The sequence below is a fragment of the Hemitrygon akajei genome, chromosome 29 (genome assembly GCF_048418815.1).
Source record: "Hemitrygon akajei chromosome 29, sHemAka1.3, whole genome shotgun sequence".
Classification (NCBI taxonomy): Eukaryota; Metazoa; Chordata; class Chondrichthyes; order Myliobatiformes; family Dasyatidae; genus Hemitrygon; species Hemitrygon akajei.
The window spans coordinates 28,633,247-28,651,486 of NC_133152.1; the positions used below are offsets into that span (position 1 = coordinate 28,633,247).

At 48.2% G+C, this 18,240-nt stretch overlaps 1 protein-coding gene across 4 annotated transcripts in view; it reads left to right on the top strand.

Annotated features, from left to right (window-relative positions):
- Positions 1-142: 142 nt before the first annotated feature.
- The window catches only part of ccdc187 (coiled-coil domain containing 187), a 58,193-nt gene continuing 40,095 nt past the window's right edge, over positions 143-18,240 (top strand). Inside the window, exons 1-2 of one of the 4 annotated variants that reach the window (XM_073032027.1) lie at positions 143-664; positions 2,018-2,119. In XM_073032027.1, coding sequence (XP_072888128.1) covers positions 2,071-2,119 — 49 coding nt within the window. In that variant the 5' untranslated portion in view covers positions 143-664; positions 2,018-2,070. Of the gene's footprint in view, positions 665-1,332; positions 1,417-2,017; positions 2,120-18,240 lie in introns of those variants that run through there. The other 3 variants (XM_073032028.1, XM_073032029.1, XM_073032030.1) reach the window with 3 other exon arrangements.

The window sequence follows — 18,240 nt, forward strand, 5'->3', positions numbered from 1 at the left end:
TCTGACCTTTAATCTCAGCTGAAAACCCCCTTCAGCGCTATGTTTGGTTTGGTAGCAATTGGTAAGCACGTGGGGGTTGAAGATGTGAACGCCCGCAGGTTGGTGGTGGTGGTGTTGACTGGAGACGGGTGAGGGGAGAGAAGGAGTGGTGTCTTGTTTACTGGCAGCACTCTGGCACCGGCGGGCCCACAGTCGGCCTCTTGTCTTCACACGCCGCTGGCCTGGCCCCGCAAGTTAGCCAGAACAGATGTGTGACAGGATTTTGACTGTGGTTTGGCGGCAGCTGCCCTCCGTAGTCCCAAAGACAACAGCTGTCGGAATCAGAGGTGGAGCATTAGGAGAGAAAGTGGCAGAGCGAGGATAAAGGGACCAGGAGAGGGAGAGAGAGAGAGAGAGAGAGAGAGAAGAGGAGGATATAGAGGCGAAGGGACAGGGTAACATGACGAATTAAAGGTAGAAAGAAAGAGAGTTGGGGAGGAGAAGGGTAGTTTTGTGTGTGTGAGAGAGAGAGAGCGTAGGGAGCTAGCGGTATAAAGCTGGGCGCCTACACTCCCCTCCGGTGCAGTGAGTGGGGAGCGGGCCGACTTTAGCAGCTCCGCAAGTTTTGTCCCAAACTGTTGCAGCCTTTTTGCTAACGGAGACGGCGGACAGTGAGGAGAGGCTGGTAATGAACTGTCTGAACTCTGGCGGGTGAGGGTGGGGTGTTCTCGGTTGCTGATCAGAATTAGACCCCACCCTGGTGTCCCCCGCTCTCCGGGGACCGGTGGTTTCTGACGGGTGGGGATGGGAGGGCTGAATTGTTGGGTGAATTTGCGGGGGGACGTTGTTTAGGTGTGAGTTTGGATTTTTTTTTAGGGGAAATGGAGATGTACTTTCTGTGTTCTGGAGGCGGTAGTGATGAGTGTACTACCACCCCCCCCCCCTCCACCCCCCACGTCCCTCCGGAAGGTCGTGTGCAGAGGGAGCTCCGAGTCCCAGACGACACCGGTCTGAAGTCGAAGCCTTCGTTCAGTGACCGGGAGTAAAGCTCCACCCAACGCCAGCCCGCAGCCGTCCGAGGCGGCGGCGGCTCCCCGGCGACTTCAGAATCAGATTTAATCTCACTGCAGTATTGTCGTGAAGTTTGTCGCTCTCCTCAAGGGACGGCCAATAAAGTCCGCTCCATACCGCCATACCCCACCCCACCCCACCCCGCCGAGAATTACTGGGACGGGGTTCCTTTTGTGTCCGTTTGGGTTGCAGGTTGCCACAGGTGCTGGAAACGTTTAGCTGGCCGAGTGGCGTCTGTGGGGAGGGGAGGGGAGGGGGGGGCAGAGCTGTTGCCTTACTAGATAAAGGTAGAGAAAGGGGGGAGGGTGACGAAAGGGAAACAAGCGATGGGTTAAAAAGCATGGAAGATAGAACACTTGGAATGAGGTAAATAAATTTAAGTGTGAAATGGGGAAAAGGTAGAAAGGGATTTCACTGGAATCCTTGCAAATGGTGGCCATGTAAATAAAAATCGCTGCAGTGGCTGTCACCGGATCACTGGAGACAGTACCATGCCAGATGCTCACACTGAGGTTCCTGACCATCCTCATCCTCTGGGCCACTGGCAGGACTCGGACACCCACCGTTCCTCCCTGCCTCTGCCGGTGTGCTTCCCCGGAATGCCCTTCCACAAGGACAGATGGCTCTCTATTCGCCGCCCCATAGGACCAGTTCCCCTCCTGTGCCTAGAGGCTGTTGGCACTTTACTGTTGCTGTGTTGAAATGGAGGCTTGTGCTACCTTCTCCAGTACGGACCCTTTTTGTCACTCCTGTGGGCGTGATTGCTCTTTCCATTCTTCCACCATCCATGAAATTGCAGTGGGATGCAATTTGCCTCAGCCCACCCTCCTGTGGTGTTGCCTGGCCTCTGCTTCTCTGCTTATTCTCAACTTGTGTGCCTTTGAAACCTTAGAATTTTAAGATCCACCAGTAGACTAGGAGTCCTGTAAGTTTCCACCCATAAAATACTTTTGTTCTTGTTTTCCAGATGTTTGATTGTTTGGATGTTCCTACCCGATCCTGTTGAATCCCAAGACCACAATGAGTGAAATCGTAATAGATAAATCCAATTTACCTCGGGTGCGAGAAGGTGAGCAAGAGATTTCAAAAAAATATTTTTTAGAGATACAGTGTGGCACAGCCCGCCAGGAACCCACCGATTTAAATCTAGCCTAATCAAGAAACTATTTATTAAACCTTCTAAGAGGTACGTCGTTGGACTGTGGGAGGAAACCGGAGCACCCGGAGGAAACCCATGTGGTCACGGGGAGAATCCTTACAGATGATGGCAGAACTCCAGTGCCCTGAGCTGTGATAGTGTCGCTGTGATTGTTAAGCTGCTGCGGTGCCCTGGCACCCAGTGCAGGGTGGGGGTGGGAGTGAAGCTTTTCTGTTTTCAAGTTTGCATGTTTGTCTGTGTATGTGTATTTATTTATAATGCATGTTAACCTTCCATTCATTTTGCAAGGACCTTTCGCGTAATAAAACATTCCAAGTGCATAAGTCGCCCAAAGATAATAAATCATCCAACGATTTATATGGAGTCAAAGCAAGGTGTTGTGTACTGGTGATGAAAAGTTTGGTCGGATGTGAATTAAGTCTTAGTTTGAAGAAAAAGAAGAGCTTAGTATCGGAAAAGTATTGAGATAGGTACTTGGGAGGGTAGGACTGAGGACTTGCATTGTGAGATGGCTGGACAAGCACTGAGCTTTTCAGGATCAGTTAATGTAAGTGACATACTGCAACAACAAAATACTGGAAATCATTTTTTCCCTCTGAAGTAAATTGAGTGCAACTTTACTGACATAATGGCTCATGATCTCACAAAAGGATAGAGGGATGACTGTTGTGAATAATATTGGATATAGGATTGGGTTTGGCATTATAGACGCAAGAGGTACTGCAGATGCTGGAAATCTAGAGCGGTACACACAGTGTGCTGGAAGAGCTCAGCATAGATGCTGCCTGACCTGCTGAGCACCTCCAGCGCATTGTGTGGATTTGGTATTAGCGGTTGTTCTGGCACGTATTCAGTCAAGGAAAGCAGAAAATAGATGTACATCAATTGAGAAACATCGACAGGCCAGCCTAGAGGGAACTTTATTCTGTACCTAACCCATTGTGTCCTTTACTGCTTGGCAGGACATTGATGGAATTTAAAGGTATTGTGATGCTTCTGCCCATAGAGTATTTGATGGGATTGTAAAGACTGTAAGACATTGTCATTCTAGATTTATGGAAAACTGTACACAATGCAGGTTGAAGACCATTTCAGACCGTAAGACATACAAGCAGAGTTAGGCCACTCAGCCAATCGAATCTGCTCCACCATTCAATCGTGGCTGATTTATTACCCCTCTCACCTACCCTCCTGCTGTCCTCCTGTAACTTTTGATGCCCTGACTAATCATGAGCCTATCAACCTCCACTTTAAATATGCGCATTGACTTGGCTTCCTCAGCCACCTATGGCAGTAAATTCCACAGATTTACCACCCTCTGGCTAAAGAAATACAGTTTATCTCTGTTCCTAAACTGTGCCCTCTGGTTCTAGACTCGCCCACAGATTTGCTTTATTCTGTTTCTAACCTTTCAGTTTTTGGCTTTTTCCATTTTTTTTTTCTGTTCCTGGACCCGTGCTCCCCCTGCTCTGGCACCATTTATTGTAATAATGCGGAGAGAACTTCACCCTCTTTCTAAACTCTGCCTCTCGTTGCCTTGATATTTGATGGGTCAGTGTGAAAGATTTTATCCCCCCTCTCGAGTTCGGACTAATGAAACAGCCACCCAGGTTCAGAGCAGCTGCCCTGTTGATTCTGGATGTTTCATTCCTGCTTGCTGAGGAGAAAGCTGGTTGGCAGGGCCAGTAAAATATTACACTTATTTGTTTTAAGTTGGGGTGCAGCGTCCAGAATAAACAGGTTGTGAGTTTTCTGCAATGCCACCCTTGTGTGTGCTGTTTACAGAACAGGAGCTGTTTAGTTCATGGCAGGGTGCAGATGTGAACATTAGTAAACTGTTGGCAAATGGCAACCGTTTCATCCAGTAACGTTTAACAACCCACAGTCTTTGGAGTGAGTGGAACATTCCCGAAATCTTTTCAGTAATGTTACGGGGGTGGGGTGGGGATCTTCTGACAGCATTTGTGAACATCCTTCAGCTTGGCTGTTTCTGAATCAGGAGGGCGGCCGTTCTTAGCTCAGCCCTAGTGGCGATGAGGGAAAGGTGATTTCTGATCCTCTCTTACAGTGTCCCCAGTCACCCTCCCCGTTTCCTGTACCTAATGGATCACTCGGGGATGATGTTGGGAAATGCTCCTTCACACAAAGGCTGGTGAAACTCTGGGGCTTGGAGGAAAGTGTCAAAGATGATGTTATCAACCTCGATTAACAAAAGTGTACCAAAGGTTCTTGAACTCCGGCTGGTCGACTGATCTTGGGTATGTTATCCAACCAAGTAACAGAGCCTCCTTAGAGAGCCTTTCCACCTATTCTAGGTTTCGTTCTGTGAGGAAAGCAGAATGTTTGATGTGGTTTAGATTTTTGCCCTTCCGAAGAGATTACTTGGCCCATTGTGCCTCAGCTAATGCCAATCTTCGCTCCTGTCCCCTCATTCTGTGCCAATCCCCATCCGCCCCTCTCGCTGTGTTGGCTCCAGGAGACATTTATTTTGTCAATTCATCCTGCTACAATTTGGAATTTCTCACAAAAAGCTGACCAGCCGGGAGTGTTGACCGGCAGCTGGGATGTTGCCTTTCCATCTCTTTTGACCAGGGGAGCCAACGTATGTTGTGAACGCCTCTTCTGTACGGTCGTCGTTGGGCGCTGAACGGAATGAAAGCCTGGCAGGATTAACGCAGTCCTGGATAGGGGTGGGCACAGCACCAAACCATTCACTGCAATGTCAGCAATCCCAGTGCAATGCTGTGGTTCTGCTGCTGTGTGGCTAAGTGACAAACTTGTCGGCGAACCACTGTGAGCCCAAGTCTCACTCAGATGCAGTAAGTTGTTTCTATCCAAATAAAAACTGGATTGCAAACTGTTGTCCGTAAACTTGGACCACGAGGCTGCCAGGTTGTCGAGGTTAACTGGGTTATCATCGTTCTTCACTGGGCAGGATTGTTGTTGGTTCTCACCTTTGTGACTCCTGCCCCCACTGAGATCTTCGCAGTGACTGCTGACCAAACCAGTGAGGTGACTGATCCTTACGAGCTTCCTTAGCACGATTAAGATTAGTTTCATTTGTCACATGTTCCATTTACGTCAGCGACCAACTTGGTCTACGTATGAAGGCAGCCCGCGAGCGACCCAGCCCCAGTGTAGCACACTCACAAGTTGATAACCCTAACATTTTTGGAATGAAGGACGAAAGCGGGGCATCCACTGGAAACCTACACGGTCACAGGGAGAATGTAAAAGAAAATCCTCACGTACAGTGGCAGGAATTGAACCCCGATGTTCCAGTCGCTTAGCCGACAGTGCAGTGGCATCCATGCCAGACTTTGAGGCGAGTGGTCCCGGGTTCAAATCTGGCCAGCTCCTCTCACGCCTTCCATCCGTGCTGGATTGAGTGTCGAGCTAGCAATTCGGCCTCGTTTTTTAAAAAAAAAACACAGACAAAAATGTTAAGGAAACAGCAAGGTTGCCACCTGATGCGCCACAGGCATGGAAAGGAAAAACAAACACTGCTGATCGCTGGCACTGTTAAGCATGATGCTGAGCACTACGCTACCGTACCACCCACTACGTACGTTCCGCTCGCTCTGTTTGAACATGACCTTTAGTTGAGGACTAGTTAGTGGATTGTAAGGAGTTGGCAGAGCATTTGTGTCTGACCTATTGGGGAAACTATTTGGTTTAACCTGCTGTATGGTTTCTCACTCCCCCACCCCTTTCTCTCACCTCCTGCTACACCCTTCAGAGGCCCTTGGGATTATTCTGTGCGAGGTCCTAAATTAGAATAGAAATTCTCATGAATTTCTTTTCATGGTGAGCGTTTGACGCGTCCTCATAGATGGTAGCAGAAGTCTGGAAGCTGAAATATATGCACTTATGAAATGATTTTCCATGAGGATTTCACGCGAGTTTCTGTTTTGCTGAAGTGTTTCCAAGCAGGGTTTTGAACAGAATTCTCTTTTTGTTGATGTTAAGATCTTTGTAGTGTCTTGAGTTCCAGCCCTCCCTCAACAAGCCCCTCTGTTTGTACCTCTGTCCCCAGCCCCATCTGTGAGGCATTAACATGTGAATGAGCTGTTGCACTCTCCCTGACTTTTAAGGGATCTGTTCCCAGAGCATCCCCTTCAAAGGGTGAGAGGGTTGGGGCCCTGTCTGTCTGTTACTCCCTTGATGGAACAGACCATAGAAAGTCTCATTTTCATTTTGTTTTAAATTGAGTTGGCATGTTTTAAGTCTTGAGCAATAATAAAAAGAAGTCTTTGACTTCATAAGTCTAGTGGAAAATTGTGGGATATTTTTACATTATCGCTGTATCCCACACACACGTACGTGTGTGTTTGTGTGTGTGTGTATTTTCTATGCTTGCTGGAGTGAGGGGCTTTATACTGAGGTGGATGCTTCTAATCTCAGACCAATTGTTTCATCTACAAAGATTTGTAGATCAAGTTAAAGAAAACCTCATGGGTTATCCAGGCTGTGAACTCCATCGTCAGCCTTGGAAAAAGACTGTACGACGTGGCACTTCCCAGCACTGTCAAACATTCTCCTATGGTCTCTGAGTCAGATTGCCGAGTCAGGGACACTTTTGTTCCAGACTTGCATCCATCATCAACGGTAGGATGCATAAAAGCAGGAGTGTTGCCAACCACAAACGTTTGATGCCCAATCACCCAAGGACATATTGAGACAGGTGACTCAAAGGCTTAGTTAGTGAGAAGGCTCTATTGAGCACCTTTAAAGAGAGATGGGATAAAAGGTTCAGCAAGTGATTTCCAGAGGTTGTGATGGAAGTGGAGGCATGTGGAATTCTTAAAAGTTGGGGATGATCAGATGATCATAACTAGGGGCAGCACGTGGTGTAGACATGGCACCTTCGTGCTTAGAGTCATGCTTCTCCGCCCCAGCGATCCGGGTTCAATTCCTGCTGCTGTCCATAAAGAGTTTGTAGGTTCTCCCCACAGCCATGTGCTTTCCTCCCACATTCCAAAGACACTTGGGGTTAGTAAGTTGTGGGCATGCCTTGTTGGTACCAGAAGCATGGAGATGCTTGTGGACTACTTCTAGCACATCCTCAGACTGTGCTGGCTGTCGACGCAAGAAACACATTTCACTCTGCAGCTTAAATTCAACACCTGACAACAGACTTTCACTCAAAGTCTGCATTGACCTGGAATTTCTGTCCCATGGGGTGACTCTGCTTTCTCTGGCTTCCAGTAGCTCAGCTTTTGATTAGAATTTAATCAATTTGGAATTCTGAATACAAATTTGTTATTCAAAGGGAGGTACTTTTTCTTGTTTCATAAATACTTTAAGTCTGTACTTGCGTTCTCTAGAATAAATAACGTTTCGTATATTTTCAGAATTAATTTTGCTGTGAAGGCGAGTAACGATCCTTAATCATGTCTGCAATTTAATGTTGATTTTCAGGGTCAAAGCTAACAAACTCCCTTTTGTGTGCTGTCTCTTCCTCCGAGGTGACACGCTACAGTCACTCTCTGGGTGGATGCTCGTCCCCCAGCCCCTAGTGAAGTTGTGAAACTCTACTCTGTCGATGTGACCTTCAGTCATCACCTTTACGTCTTCTCCAACCATTCGTTCATATTTTCACCTCTGCGGACTGCCTTTGGATCATAATACTTAAGCATGCCGCATAAGTTCCGATGCAGTCAGTCCTGGTTACTGTTTCTTGAAATTTTCCTTGTGTGTCCATATTCCCTTAGAAGAAGATTGTCCAGAATTGTTTCAAAAATGCAAGGAGTGTCATGAGCAAGGCAGGTGAATTTGGAGCGTGAATCAATACGTGGAACTGTGACGTTGTGGCCATTACAGAGACTTGGATGGCTCAGGAGCAGGAATGGCTGCTGAGTGTGCCAGGCCTTAGATGTTTCAAACAGGACAGAGAGGGAGGCAAAAGAAGTGGGGGTGTGGCATTGCTAATTGGGGATAGTGTCACAGCTGCAGAAAAGGAGGAAGTCATGGAGGGATGGTCTATTGAGTCAGTGTGGTCAGGCGTCAGATCTCTCAGTGGGTAAGCATTTTGGAGGTAGTGACCACGTCTCTCTCCTTCATCATAGCGCTGGAGAGGGATAGGAACAGGCAATTTGGGAAAACATTTAATTGGGGTAGGGGGAAATATGATGCCATTAGGCAGGAACTTGGGAACAGATGTTCTCAGGGAAATGCATGGCAGAAATGTGGCAAATGTTCAGGGAACATTTGCATGGAGTTCTGCATGGGTGCGTTGCATTGAGGCAGGGAAAGGATGATAGAGTTAAAGAACCATGGTGTACAAAGTATGTAGAAAATCTAGTTAAGAAGAAAAGAAAAGCTTATGAAAGGTTCAAGAAACTAGGTACTGTTAGAAAATTACAAAGTTGCTAGGAAGGAGCTTAAGAATGGAATTAGGAGAGCCAGAAGGGGCCATGAGAAGCCCTTGGTGAGCAGGATTAAGGAAAACCCCAAGGCATTCTACAAGTATGTGAAGAGCAAGAGGATGAGCTGTGTGAGAATAGGGCCAATCAGGTGCGATAGTGGAAACATGTGCATGGAGTCGGAGGAGTTAGCGGAGGTACTTAATGAATACTTTGCTTCAGTGTTCACCAGGGACAAAGACCTTGTCAATTGTGGGGATGACTTACAGTGGGCTGAAATGCTTGAGTATATAGACAATAAGAAAGAGGATGTGCTGGAGCTTTTGAAAAGCATTAAGTTAGATAAGTCACCAGGACTGGATGAAATATACCCCAGGCAACTGTGGGAAGCGAGGGAGGAGATTGCTGAGCATTTTTGCATCATCAATAGGGATGGGAGAAGTATTGGAGGGTGGCAAATGTTGTTCCCTTGTTCAAGAAAGGGAGTAGAGATAATCCAGGAAATTATAGACCAGTGAGTCTAACTTCAGTGATGGGCAAGTTGTTGGAGAAGATCCTGAGAGGCAGGATTTATGAGCGTTTGGATAGACATAATCTGATTAGGAATAGTCAGCATGGCTTTGTCAAGGGCAGGTCGTGCCTTACAAGCCTGATTGAATTATTTGAGGATGTAACAAAACACATTGATGAAGGTAGAGCAGTGGATGTAGTGTATATGGATTTCAGCAAGGCATTCGATAAGGTTCCCCATGCAAGGCTCCTTCAGAAAGTAAGGAGGCAAAGGATCCAAGGGGACCTTGCTTTGTGGATCCAGAATTGGCTTGCCCACAGAAGGCAAAGGGTGGTTATTGATGGTTCGTATTCTGCATGGAGGTCGGTGACTGGTGGTGTTTCGCAGGGATGTGTTCTGAGACCCCTCCTCTTTATGATTTTTAAAAAATAAATTACCGTGTTGAAGAAGTAGAAAGGTGTGTTAGTAAGTTTGTTGATGACACAGAAGTTGCAGGTGTTGTGGATAGTCTGGAGGGTTGTCAGAGGTTATAGCGCAACATCGATAGGATGCAGAACTGGGCTGAGAAGTGGCAGATGGACTTCAACCCAGGTAAGTGTGAAGTGGTTCATTTCGGTAGATCAAATTTGAAGACAGAATGTAATATAAATGGTAAGACTCTTGGCAGTGAGAGATCTTGGGGTCCATGTCGATAGGACACTCAAAGCTGCTGCGCAGGTTGACAGTGTTAAGAAGGCTTATGGTGTGTTGGTATTATCGACTATGGGATTGAGTTCAAGAGCCGTGAGGTAATGTTACAGCGATATAAAACCTTGGTCAGACCCCACTGTGTTCAGTTCTGGTCATCTCACTACAGGAAGGATGTGGATACTATAGAGAGAGCGCAGAGGAGATTTACAAGGATGCTGCCTAGATTGGAGGGCGTACCTTATGAGAATAGGTTGAGTGAACTTGACCTTCTTGGAGCGACGGAGGATGAGAGCTGACCTAATAGAGATATACAAGATAATGAGGGACATTGATCATGTGGAGAGCCAGAGGGTTTTTCCCAGGGCTGAAATGGCTAACACGAGGGGTTTTAAGGTGCTTGGAAACGGGTACCGAGGGGATGTCAGGAGTAAGTTTTTCACACAGAGTAACGGGTGTGTGGAATGCACTGCCCGTTCTATAGGTCAGTTGTGGAGAGCGCCCTCTTCTTTGTGGTGGCGTGTTGGGGAGGAAGCATTAAGAAGAGGGACGCCTCACGTCTTAATAAGCTGGTAAGGAAGGCGGGCTCTGTCGTGGGCAAAGTACTGGAGAGTTTAACATCGGTAGCTGAGCGAAGGGCGCTGAGTAGGCTAAGGTCAATTATGGAAAACCCTGAACATCCTCTACATAGCACCATCCAGAGAAGGAGAAGCAGTTTCAGCGACAGGTTACTATCGATGCAATGCTCCTCAGACAGGATGAAGAGGTCAATACTCCCCAATGCCATTAGGCTTTACAATTCAACCGCCAGGACTTAAGAACTTTTTAAAAGCTATTATTAATGCTTTTTGAGATAGTGATTTAGATGCATATCATATTTTTTTACTGAGTTAAGTATTGTATGTAATTAGTTTTGCTACAACAAGTGTATGGGACATTGGAAAAAAGTTGAATTTCCCCATGGGGATGAATAAAGTATCTATCTATCTACTGCCAGCGGCGGTGGTGGAGGCAGATACAATAGGGTCTTTTAAGAGCCTCTTAGACAGGTACATGGAGCTTAGAAAAATAGAAGGCTATGCGCTAGGGAAATTCTAGGCAGTTTCTAGAGTAGGTTACATGGTCGGCACGACATTGTGGTCCGAAGGGCCTTTAATGTGCTGTAAATTTCTATGTCCTAAAAACTGAACTTCATTTGGTCTCACCTGCAAGTTTTATTCAAGAATGAATTAACCTGCTGTGATGTGTGATTGTATACCCAGTCCTTGATTTCAGCTATTGATGTTTGAAATGTATCGGCATCTGTGACAGGGAAAATTCTGAAGCTCAATTTTGAGGGAAAACCTCCTCAGATGTTCCAGTGTGCATTCACAGAATATGGATGGGCATTTGATACACAGTGAGTGGTTAGGGGTAGTAATGGAGACAGATGAAATAGTACTTTTCAGAAGGGAGCTGTGTAAGTTTCTGAAAGAAAATAAAGTGCAGGGCTATGTGGTGTGGGGGTGGGGGGGTTGTGCGTGGAGGGAGACAGATGGAGGCCGGCTTCATTGCTCTTGCGTAGAGCCAGTATGGAAGCAATGGGCTGCAATGCCTCTTTCCACACTGTAATCATTCTGCGAAGTCAGTTACACAGAAAGATTGTACAAATTGTGCCAATCAAGCATAAAGCAAAGTAACATCTGGGACAACTAACATGTTGGAAGAAGGAAGTGGGAAACTCTGCAGAGGCGACACGTTCACACTAGGAAAAAAATTGTCAAAGTTTTTTTTGTTTTTGAGTAACAAATAGCAGAGGGAGTTTCACAAGTACAGGTTTGACTGATGAACTTGGGATTATGGAACTTTCTGGAAAGGGCTCCATTAGGTCTGTAAGTAATTTACAATCTCCATATTAAAGGATGAGGGTGCATGTGGTGACTGGAGGTTTCCCTCTGTAAATCTGCGTTGAACTTCACTCTGCTTGTTTTCCCTTCTTGTGTTACTCTGGAGCAGGTGAGCGTGTTCGGGGGGGGGGGGGGGTAGACATCCTCGCCAACAGTGCGGGCTCAGTCTGGAAAATTCTCAATATCAGGTCAGATGCTTGGAGGCTGAAGTTGGACCACATACAGTGACCCAGTCCTCCTTCCCATGAACTATCCTGTCAGTTTATTTGTTGGTGGCCGGTGAGTGTAGTTGGGAAAGCCAGTGTTCGTCGCTCTTCCCTTAGACCTGGTGGCAGTTTGACACGACTGAGTCATTCGCAAGGTCACTTCAGAGGGCATTTAAGAGTCTGTTGATGTGAGAACGGAGTCACATTGAGCCGGAGCAGATCAGGACTTTGTTTTTGCCCTCTTACTAATGGAGACATTTTACTGAAATGAAAGAGACTCCAATTGTTGAAAGCTGTATCCTGATTCTGAACTTGTCCTGGTGTGAACTGGCCCTGGCCTCTCCAGATGATGAGACCAGAAGGAAAACCACAAACCACCAGAGCAACGTCCTGCTTCCCGAGTCTGCTGAACGGTTTGAACCTCGGTGTCCCAAGCCACAGCAGCCAATACTGCCGGAACCTCATTTAGTCCAGCACCCAGCCACCGTCAGGGAAAAGGGCTGGACGGTGTTACCTCTGACAATCCAGCCACTGCCAGTCTTCTCTTTTGGCCTCGGGACAGCCGTTGTTTCACCATGCTCAGTGGCTATTATTCCCCATTCAGTCAGGAAAAAAGTTGTGAGTTGTACGTCCTGTTCTTCTTCTTCGCTGCGTAGAAAATGCTGGCTCTTCGGAGATTTACATGGGCTGTAAATGTTTACGTTAGTTCCTGCGCCCAGCGGAGACCTTGAATTCAGACTTGTCGGTGACCGGTCCACAGACACCTGATGGTTCATCAGACAGAGGTTCCAAGTCGCAATGCGACAAACTGGAAGGCAGAAGAAGTGTCTCCTTGGGACCATGTAGCTCATGGGATGGGCTGTGTGGAGGAGTGGTCTGGGTGTGTGAGCGTGAGGGGTGAAAGAAGGAGCATGGTTTCCCGAGGGAGCTGTGCAGTAGAGGTGGCCAGACCTGTCCAGGTGAGAGGGGAGGACAAGTCGTGCACGAGGGTGTTCGCCAAACACCGGATGAAAGTGTAAGTGTCCTGATGGATTTTACCTCCTCCCTGGCGTTCCAGTGCTCTGGTGCAGAGCTGGTTAACCCTGGGCTGGCCGGGAGACCTGGAATGTGGGTGTGTGCGCAGGAACACAGACTGGTGCTCTTTCTAATAAAGCACCTTTCTTCCCACCTCTCCCTTTCAAACTGGAGCCAAATCTGACCTCAGCCTCTGCCTCCCTGTGTTTTTCCACCCCTCCCCCCCCACCTCAGACCTCTGAAGCCTGTTCTCTTCCAAACTTTCCACCAACACATTTCCCTTGGCAGGGGTCGCCAGCCCTTAAATGTGTCCATCTGTCTCTGTGTGGCTACACATGCTTCTGTTCTTCACTCATCTTTTCCGATGTGGCAGGACAGGCAATCTGTACTTACAAACTGCAATTACAGCACTCTGCCATTTCTGGAGAAAATCCTCTTTCAGCTGCGGTTGTCTCCCGTGTTTCTCAGTGACTGGCTGCAGTGTGTCGAGGGAAGGATGTCTGGAATATCAGGGTGGGTCTCCTTCTGTCCACCCCCAGTCTCAGTGCTACCCTCCCCCAATGTGAGGCAAACAAGGGGACTCCGAGGCTGGTGGTTGTATATGAGAAATGCTCGGGACCGATGAGCATCATTTTCCTCCTGACGAGCCAGGATTCCAAAGCTTGTGTCTCCGTGGAAACTGTGCTGTTGACGCAGTTCCCCACCCCCGAGCTGCCTCCTGGCCTGTGACAGGCCGGGGTTACGAGTGCAGTCCCACACATGTGAACAGCACAAGTCGTCTTGTGAGGTGGAAGATCTCTGGCCTGGTGCACCTTGTAACCGTCTCCTTTATCCACAGTCGCCACGGCAGCATGCAGATACGCGTCTGGGTTTACTCGTTAGCAACTGCTGGCGAGCTGTCAACGACTCCTGTTGTTGGTGGGGCAGGGAGCGAGGAGGCTCGCTATAAGTGTTACAGGAACAGGAATCCCTTCAGCCCTTTGAGCCTGTTCTACCATTTTATTAGATCACAGATTAGGGTGGCATAGTAGCGTAGGGGTCAGGGGTCAGAGGTCAGAGGAATGCCATTGCAGTGCCAGTGATCGAGGTTCAATCTCACCACTATCTGCAAAGAGCTTGTACCTGCTGCCCGCTTCCACCTGTGTGTCCTCTGAGTGTTCCCTTTGCTTCACACATCCCAAAGATGTACGGGTTAGCAGGTCACGTGGGTGTAATTGGGTGGCACTGGAAGGGCCTGTAATTGCGCTGTCTCTCTAAATGCAAAAAAAAACGTACTGTGTGTGCTGGGTAATTATTCAGTCTGCCCACTCTGGTTTGGTAAACTTGTACAGTCCTGCTTGACAAGAGTCCGTCAGTCCGCACCCTGAACATTTTTTAAAAAACTTCAATATTTTTATTGAGACACAGCAAGGAATAAGCCCTTTTGGCCCTGATTTAATCCTAGCCTAATCATGGGACAATTTACTGTGGCCGGTATGTCTTCGGACAGTGGGAGCACCTGGAGGAAAGCCACATGGTCACTGGGAGAACATGCAAACTCCTTTACCTTGCTGAGGCACAGCGACAACTCGCTGATACCTCTTATCTACCCCTCAATCATGGCCTCATTAAGGAGCACCAGGCCACTGTCTCCCACACCATCACCAACCTTATCAGCTCTGGGGATTTCCCATCCACTGCCACCAACCTCATAGTTCCCACACCCTGCACTTCCCATTTCTACATCCTACCCAAGATCCACAAACCTGCCTGTCCTGGTAGACCCATTGTCTCAGCTTGCTCCTGCCCCACTGAACTCATTTCTGCGTACCTTGACACTGTTTTTGACCCCCTTGTTCAATCCCTTCCCACCTATGTTCGTGACACTTCTCATGCTTTGAATTTTTTCAATGATTTTAAGTTCCCTGGCCCCCACCGCCTTATTTTCACCATGGACATCCAGTCCCTATATACCTCCATCCCCCACCAGGACGGTCTCAAAGCTCTTCGCTTCTTTTTGGATTCCAGACCTAACCAATTCCCCTCTACCACCATTCTCCTCCGTCTAGCGGAATTAGTTCTTACTCTCAATAATTTCTCCTTTGGCTCCTCCCACTTCCTCCAAACCAAAGGTGTAGCCTTGGGCACCCGCGAGGGTCCCAGTTATGACTGGCTTTTTGTTGGCTTTGTGGTACAGTCCATGTTCCAAGCCTATACGGGTATCCGTCCCTCTCTTTTCCTTCGGTACATCGACGACTGCATTGGCGCTGCCTCCTGCACGCATGCTGAGCTCGTTGACTTCATTAACTTTGCCTCAACTTTCACCCTGCCCTCAAATTTACCTGGTTCATTTCCGACACCTCCCTCCCCTTTCTTGATCTTTCTGTCTCCATCTCTGGAGATGGTTTATCTACTGATATCTACTATAAGCCTACGAACTCTCACAGCTGCCTGGACTATTCCTCTTCCCACCCTGTCTCTTGCAAAAATGCTATCCCCTTCTCGCAATTCCTCCATCTCCACTCTCAGGATGAGGCTTTTCATTCCAGGACAAAGGAGTTGTCATCCTGTTTTTAAACAAAGGGGCTTCCCTTCCTCCACTGTCAACTCTGCGCTCAAACGCATCTCTCACATTTCCCGCACATCTGCCCTCACCCCATCCGCCGGCCACCCCACTCGGGATAGGGTTCCCCTGGTCCTTACCTACCACCCCACCAGCCTCCAGGTCCAACATATAATTCTCCGTAACTTCCGCCACCCCCTACGGGATCCCACTACCAAGCACATCTTTCCCTCCCCCCCCCCTTCTTTCCGCAGGGATTGTTCCCTACACGACTCCCCTATCCATTCGCTCCCCCCATCCCTTCCCACCAATCTCTCTCCTGGCACTTATCCTTGTAAGCAGAACAAGTGCTACACCTGCCCTTACACTTCCTCCCTCACCACCATTCAGGGCCCCAGACAGTCCTTCCAGGTGAGGCTACGCTTCACCTGTGAGTCGGCTGGTGTGGTATACTGCGTCCGGTGCTCCCAGTGTGGCCTTTTATATATTGGTGAGACCCGACGCAGACTGGGAGACTGTTTCACTGAACACCTACACTCTGTCCGCCAGAGAAAGCAGGATCTCCCAGTGGCCACACATTTTAATTCCACATCCCATTCCCATTCTGATATGTCTATCCATGGCCTCCTCTACTGTCAAGATGAAGCCACACTCAGGTTGGAGGAACAACACCTTATATACCGTTTTGGTAGCCTCCAACCTGATGACATGAACATTGACTTCTCTAACTTCCGTTAATGCCCCTCCTCCCCTTCTTACCCCATCCCTGATTTATTTATTTCCCCCCCCACTTTTCTTTCTCTTTCTCTCTCTCTCTGCCCATCACTCTTTGCCTGTTCTCCATCTCCCTCTGGTGCTCCCCTCCCCCGTTCTTTCTCCCTAGGCCTCCCGTCCCATGATCCTTTCCCTTCTCCAGCTCTGTATCCCTTTTGCCAATCACCTTTCCAGCCCTTGGCTTCATCCCACCCCCAAGGTCTTCTCCTATCATTTCGCATTTCCCCCCTCCCCCTCCTACTTTCAAATCTCTTGCTACCTTTTCTTTCAGTTAGTCCTGACGAAGGGTCTCGGCCCGAAACGTCGACAGTGCTTCTCCCTATAGATGCTGCCTGGCCTGCTGCGTTCCACCAGCATTTTGTGTGTGTTCCTTACGAGCAGAGTTGTACTGCAAAGCATTGTGCTAACCATTACGCTATGACCCTGTGCCTGGACTGTGTTTACTCGGTGAGCCTTGGGTTTAAGTTGCTGTCCAGAGTGAGGTGAATTGACCCACTGCTTTGTTGGCTCAGTCCCCAGTGAAGAACAATCCTGGGATTGCAGCCCAAAAACAGAATGAAGAAAAGACTTCCATTTTCACAACTTTGGCTCTTTGCAGCTGAAGTACAGAAGATGCAGACACACCTCCTACAAACAGCAATAAGGTCAGCTGTGAGGTCACCTGTTTATGTTTGCTGCACAGGGAATTAAATATCGGCCAGGACACCAGGTGGAACTTGCGGCAGCACACGCAAAATGATGAAGAAACCCAGCAGGTCAGGCAGCATCTCGGAAATGAAGAAACGGTCAACGTTTCGTGCCGAGACCCTTCTTCAGGACTAGGGAGGAAGGGGGTGGGGGTGAGGGGAAGGTGATGGGTGAAGCTGGGTGGGTGGGAAAGGTAATGGGCTGGAGTGGAAGGAATCTGACAGGAGAGGAGAGTGGGCCATAGGAGAAAGGGAAGGAGGAGATGATAGGCAGATGAGAAGAGCCAAGAGGCAAGAGTGGGGAATGGAAGAGGAGAGTGAGGAGGGATTTTTTTTTTAAACCAGAAGGAGAAATCGATGTTCATGCCATCGGGTTGGGGGCTACCTGGAAGGAATATGAGGTGTTTTTCCTCCACCCTGAGGGTGACCTCATCGTGGTGTAAGAGGAGGCTGTGGACCGACGCAGAGTTAGAATTTTGTGTTTTGTTTTGTATCGCTCCCTGAGGTCTCTTCCATCCAATTGAGAGAGATTTTGGTTTGATATTTATAACAGTGCCAGCTCGGGTAATGGGCTGTGGGCTAGTCATTGTTTCAAGCCTCCGAGTGACCCAGCCAGCTCTTGGGGCTGATTCAATTGCATCACAACCACAACAAAGGGTGCTCTACAGCTGTGAACATCTTGATGTTGAAAGGAGCCCTTTCTTTAGCAGAGCTATTAAACAACACTAGCTCCCTTTTGGATTGCTGTGCCCAGTAAGAGGGGTGCAGAAAGGGTCCCAGGTTCAGGATCCTTGTGTAAACAAAAAGGATGTGTGCTTGCCAGAGAGAGAGGGGGGAGGGAGTGCAGTGAAGCTTCATCAGACTAGTTCCTGGGATATGTGGTACATCGTATGCTGGAAGATTGTAACTGGGCCTCAAGTTTAGAAGAACGAGGAGTGACTTAATTAAAAGGTACAATGAAGCATAGATGTAGGGTGGATATTCTCCTGGCTAAGAGGTCTGACACGGGTCAGTATCTCAAAGTGAGGGGTAGGCCATTTTGGAGTAACGCAAGGGGGAATGTCTTCGTTCTGATAGTGGTTGAATCATTAGTCTTCACTACCACAGAGGGCTTGAGGCTCAGAATGGAGATGAGCAGATATCAGGATGTTGGAGGGAGAATATGGGGACTGGTGTGAGATGAATGAGCAACTGAACAGACTCCAGGGGCAGCGCCTGCTCCATTTCTCCTGCTCTTAATGTGGGCTGCCAGGGCCAAAGGCCAACTTTGGCTCTCTGTCATTTGTCCACGAGATCAGTGGGCGGGATTGGGGTTGTGGATGTGGGGCGTGGGAGGAACTGCGATCAATCTCCTTGTGGC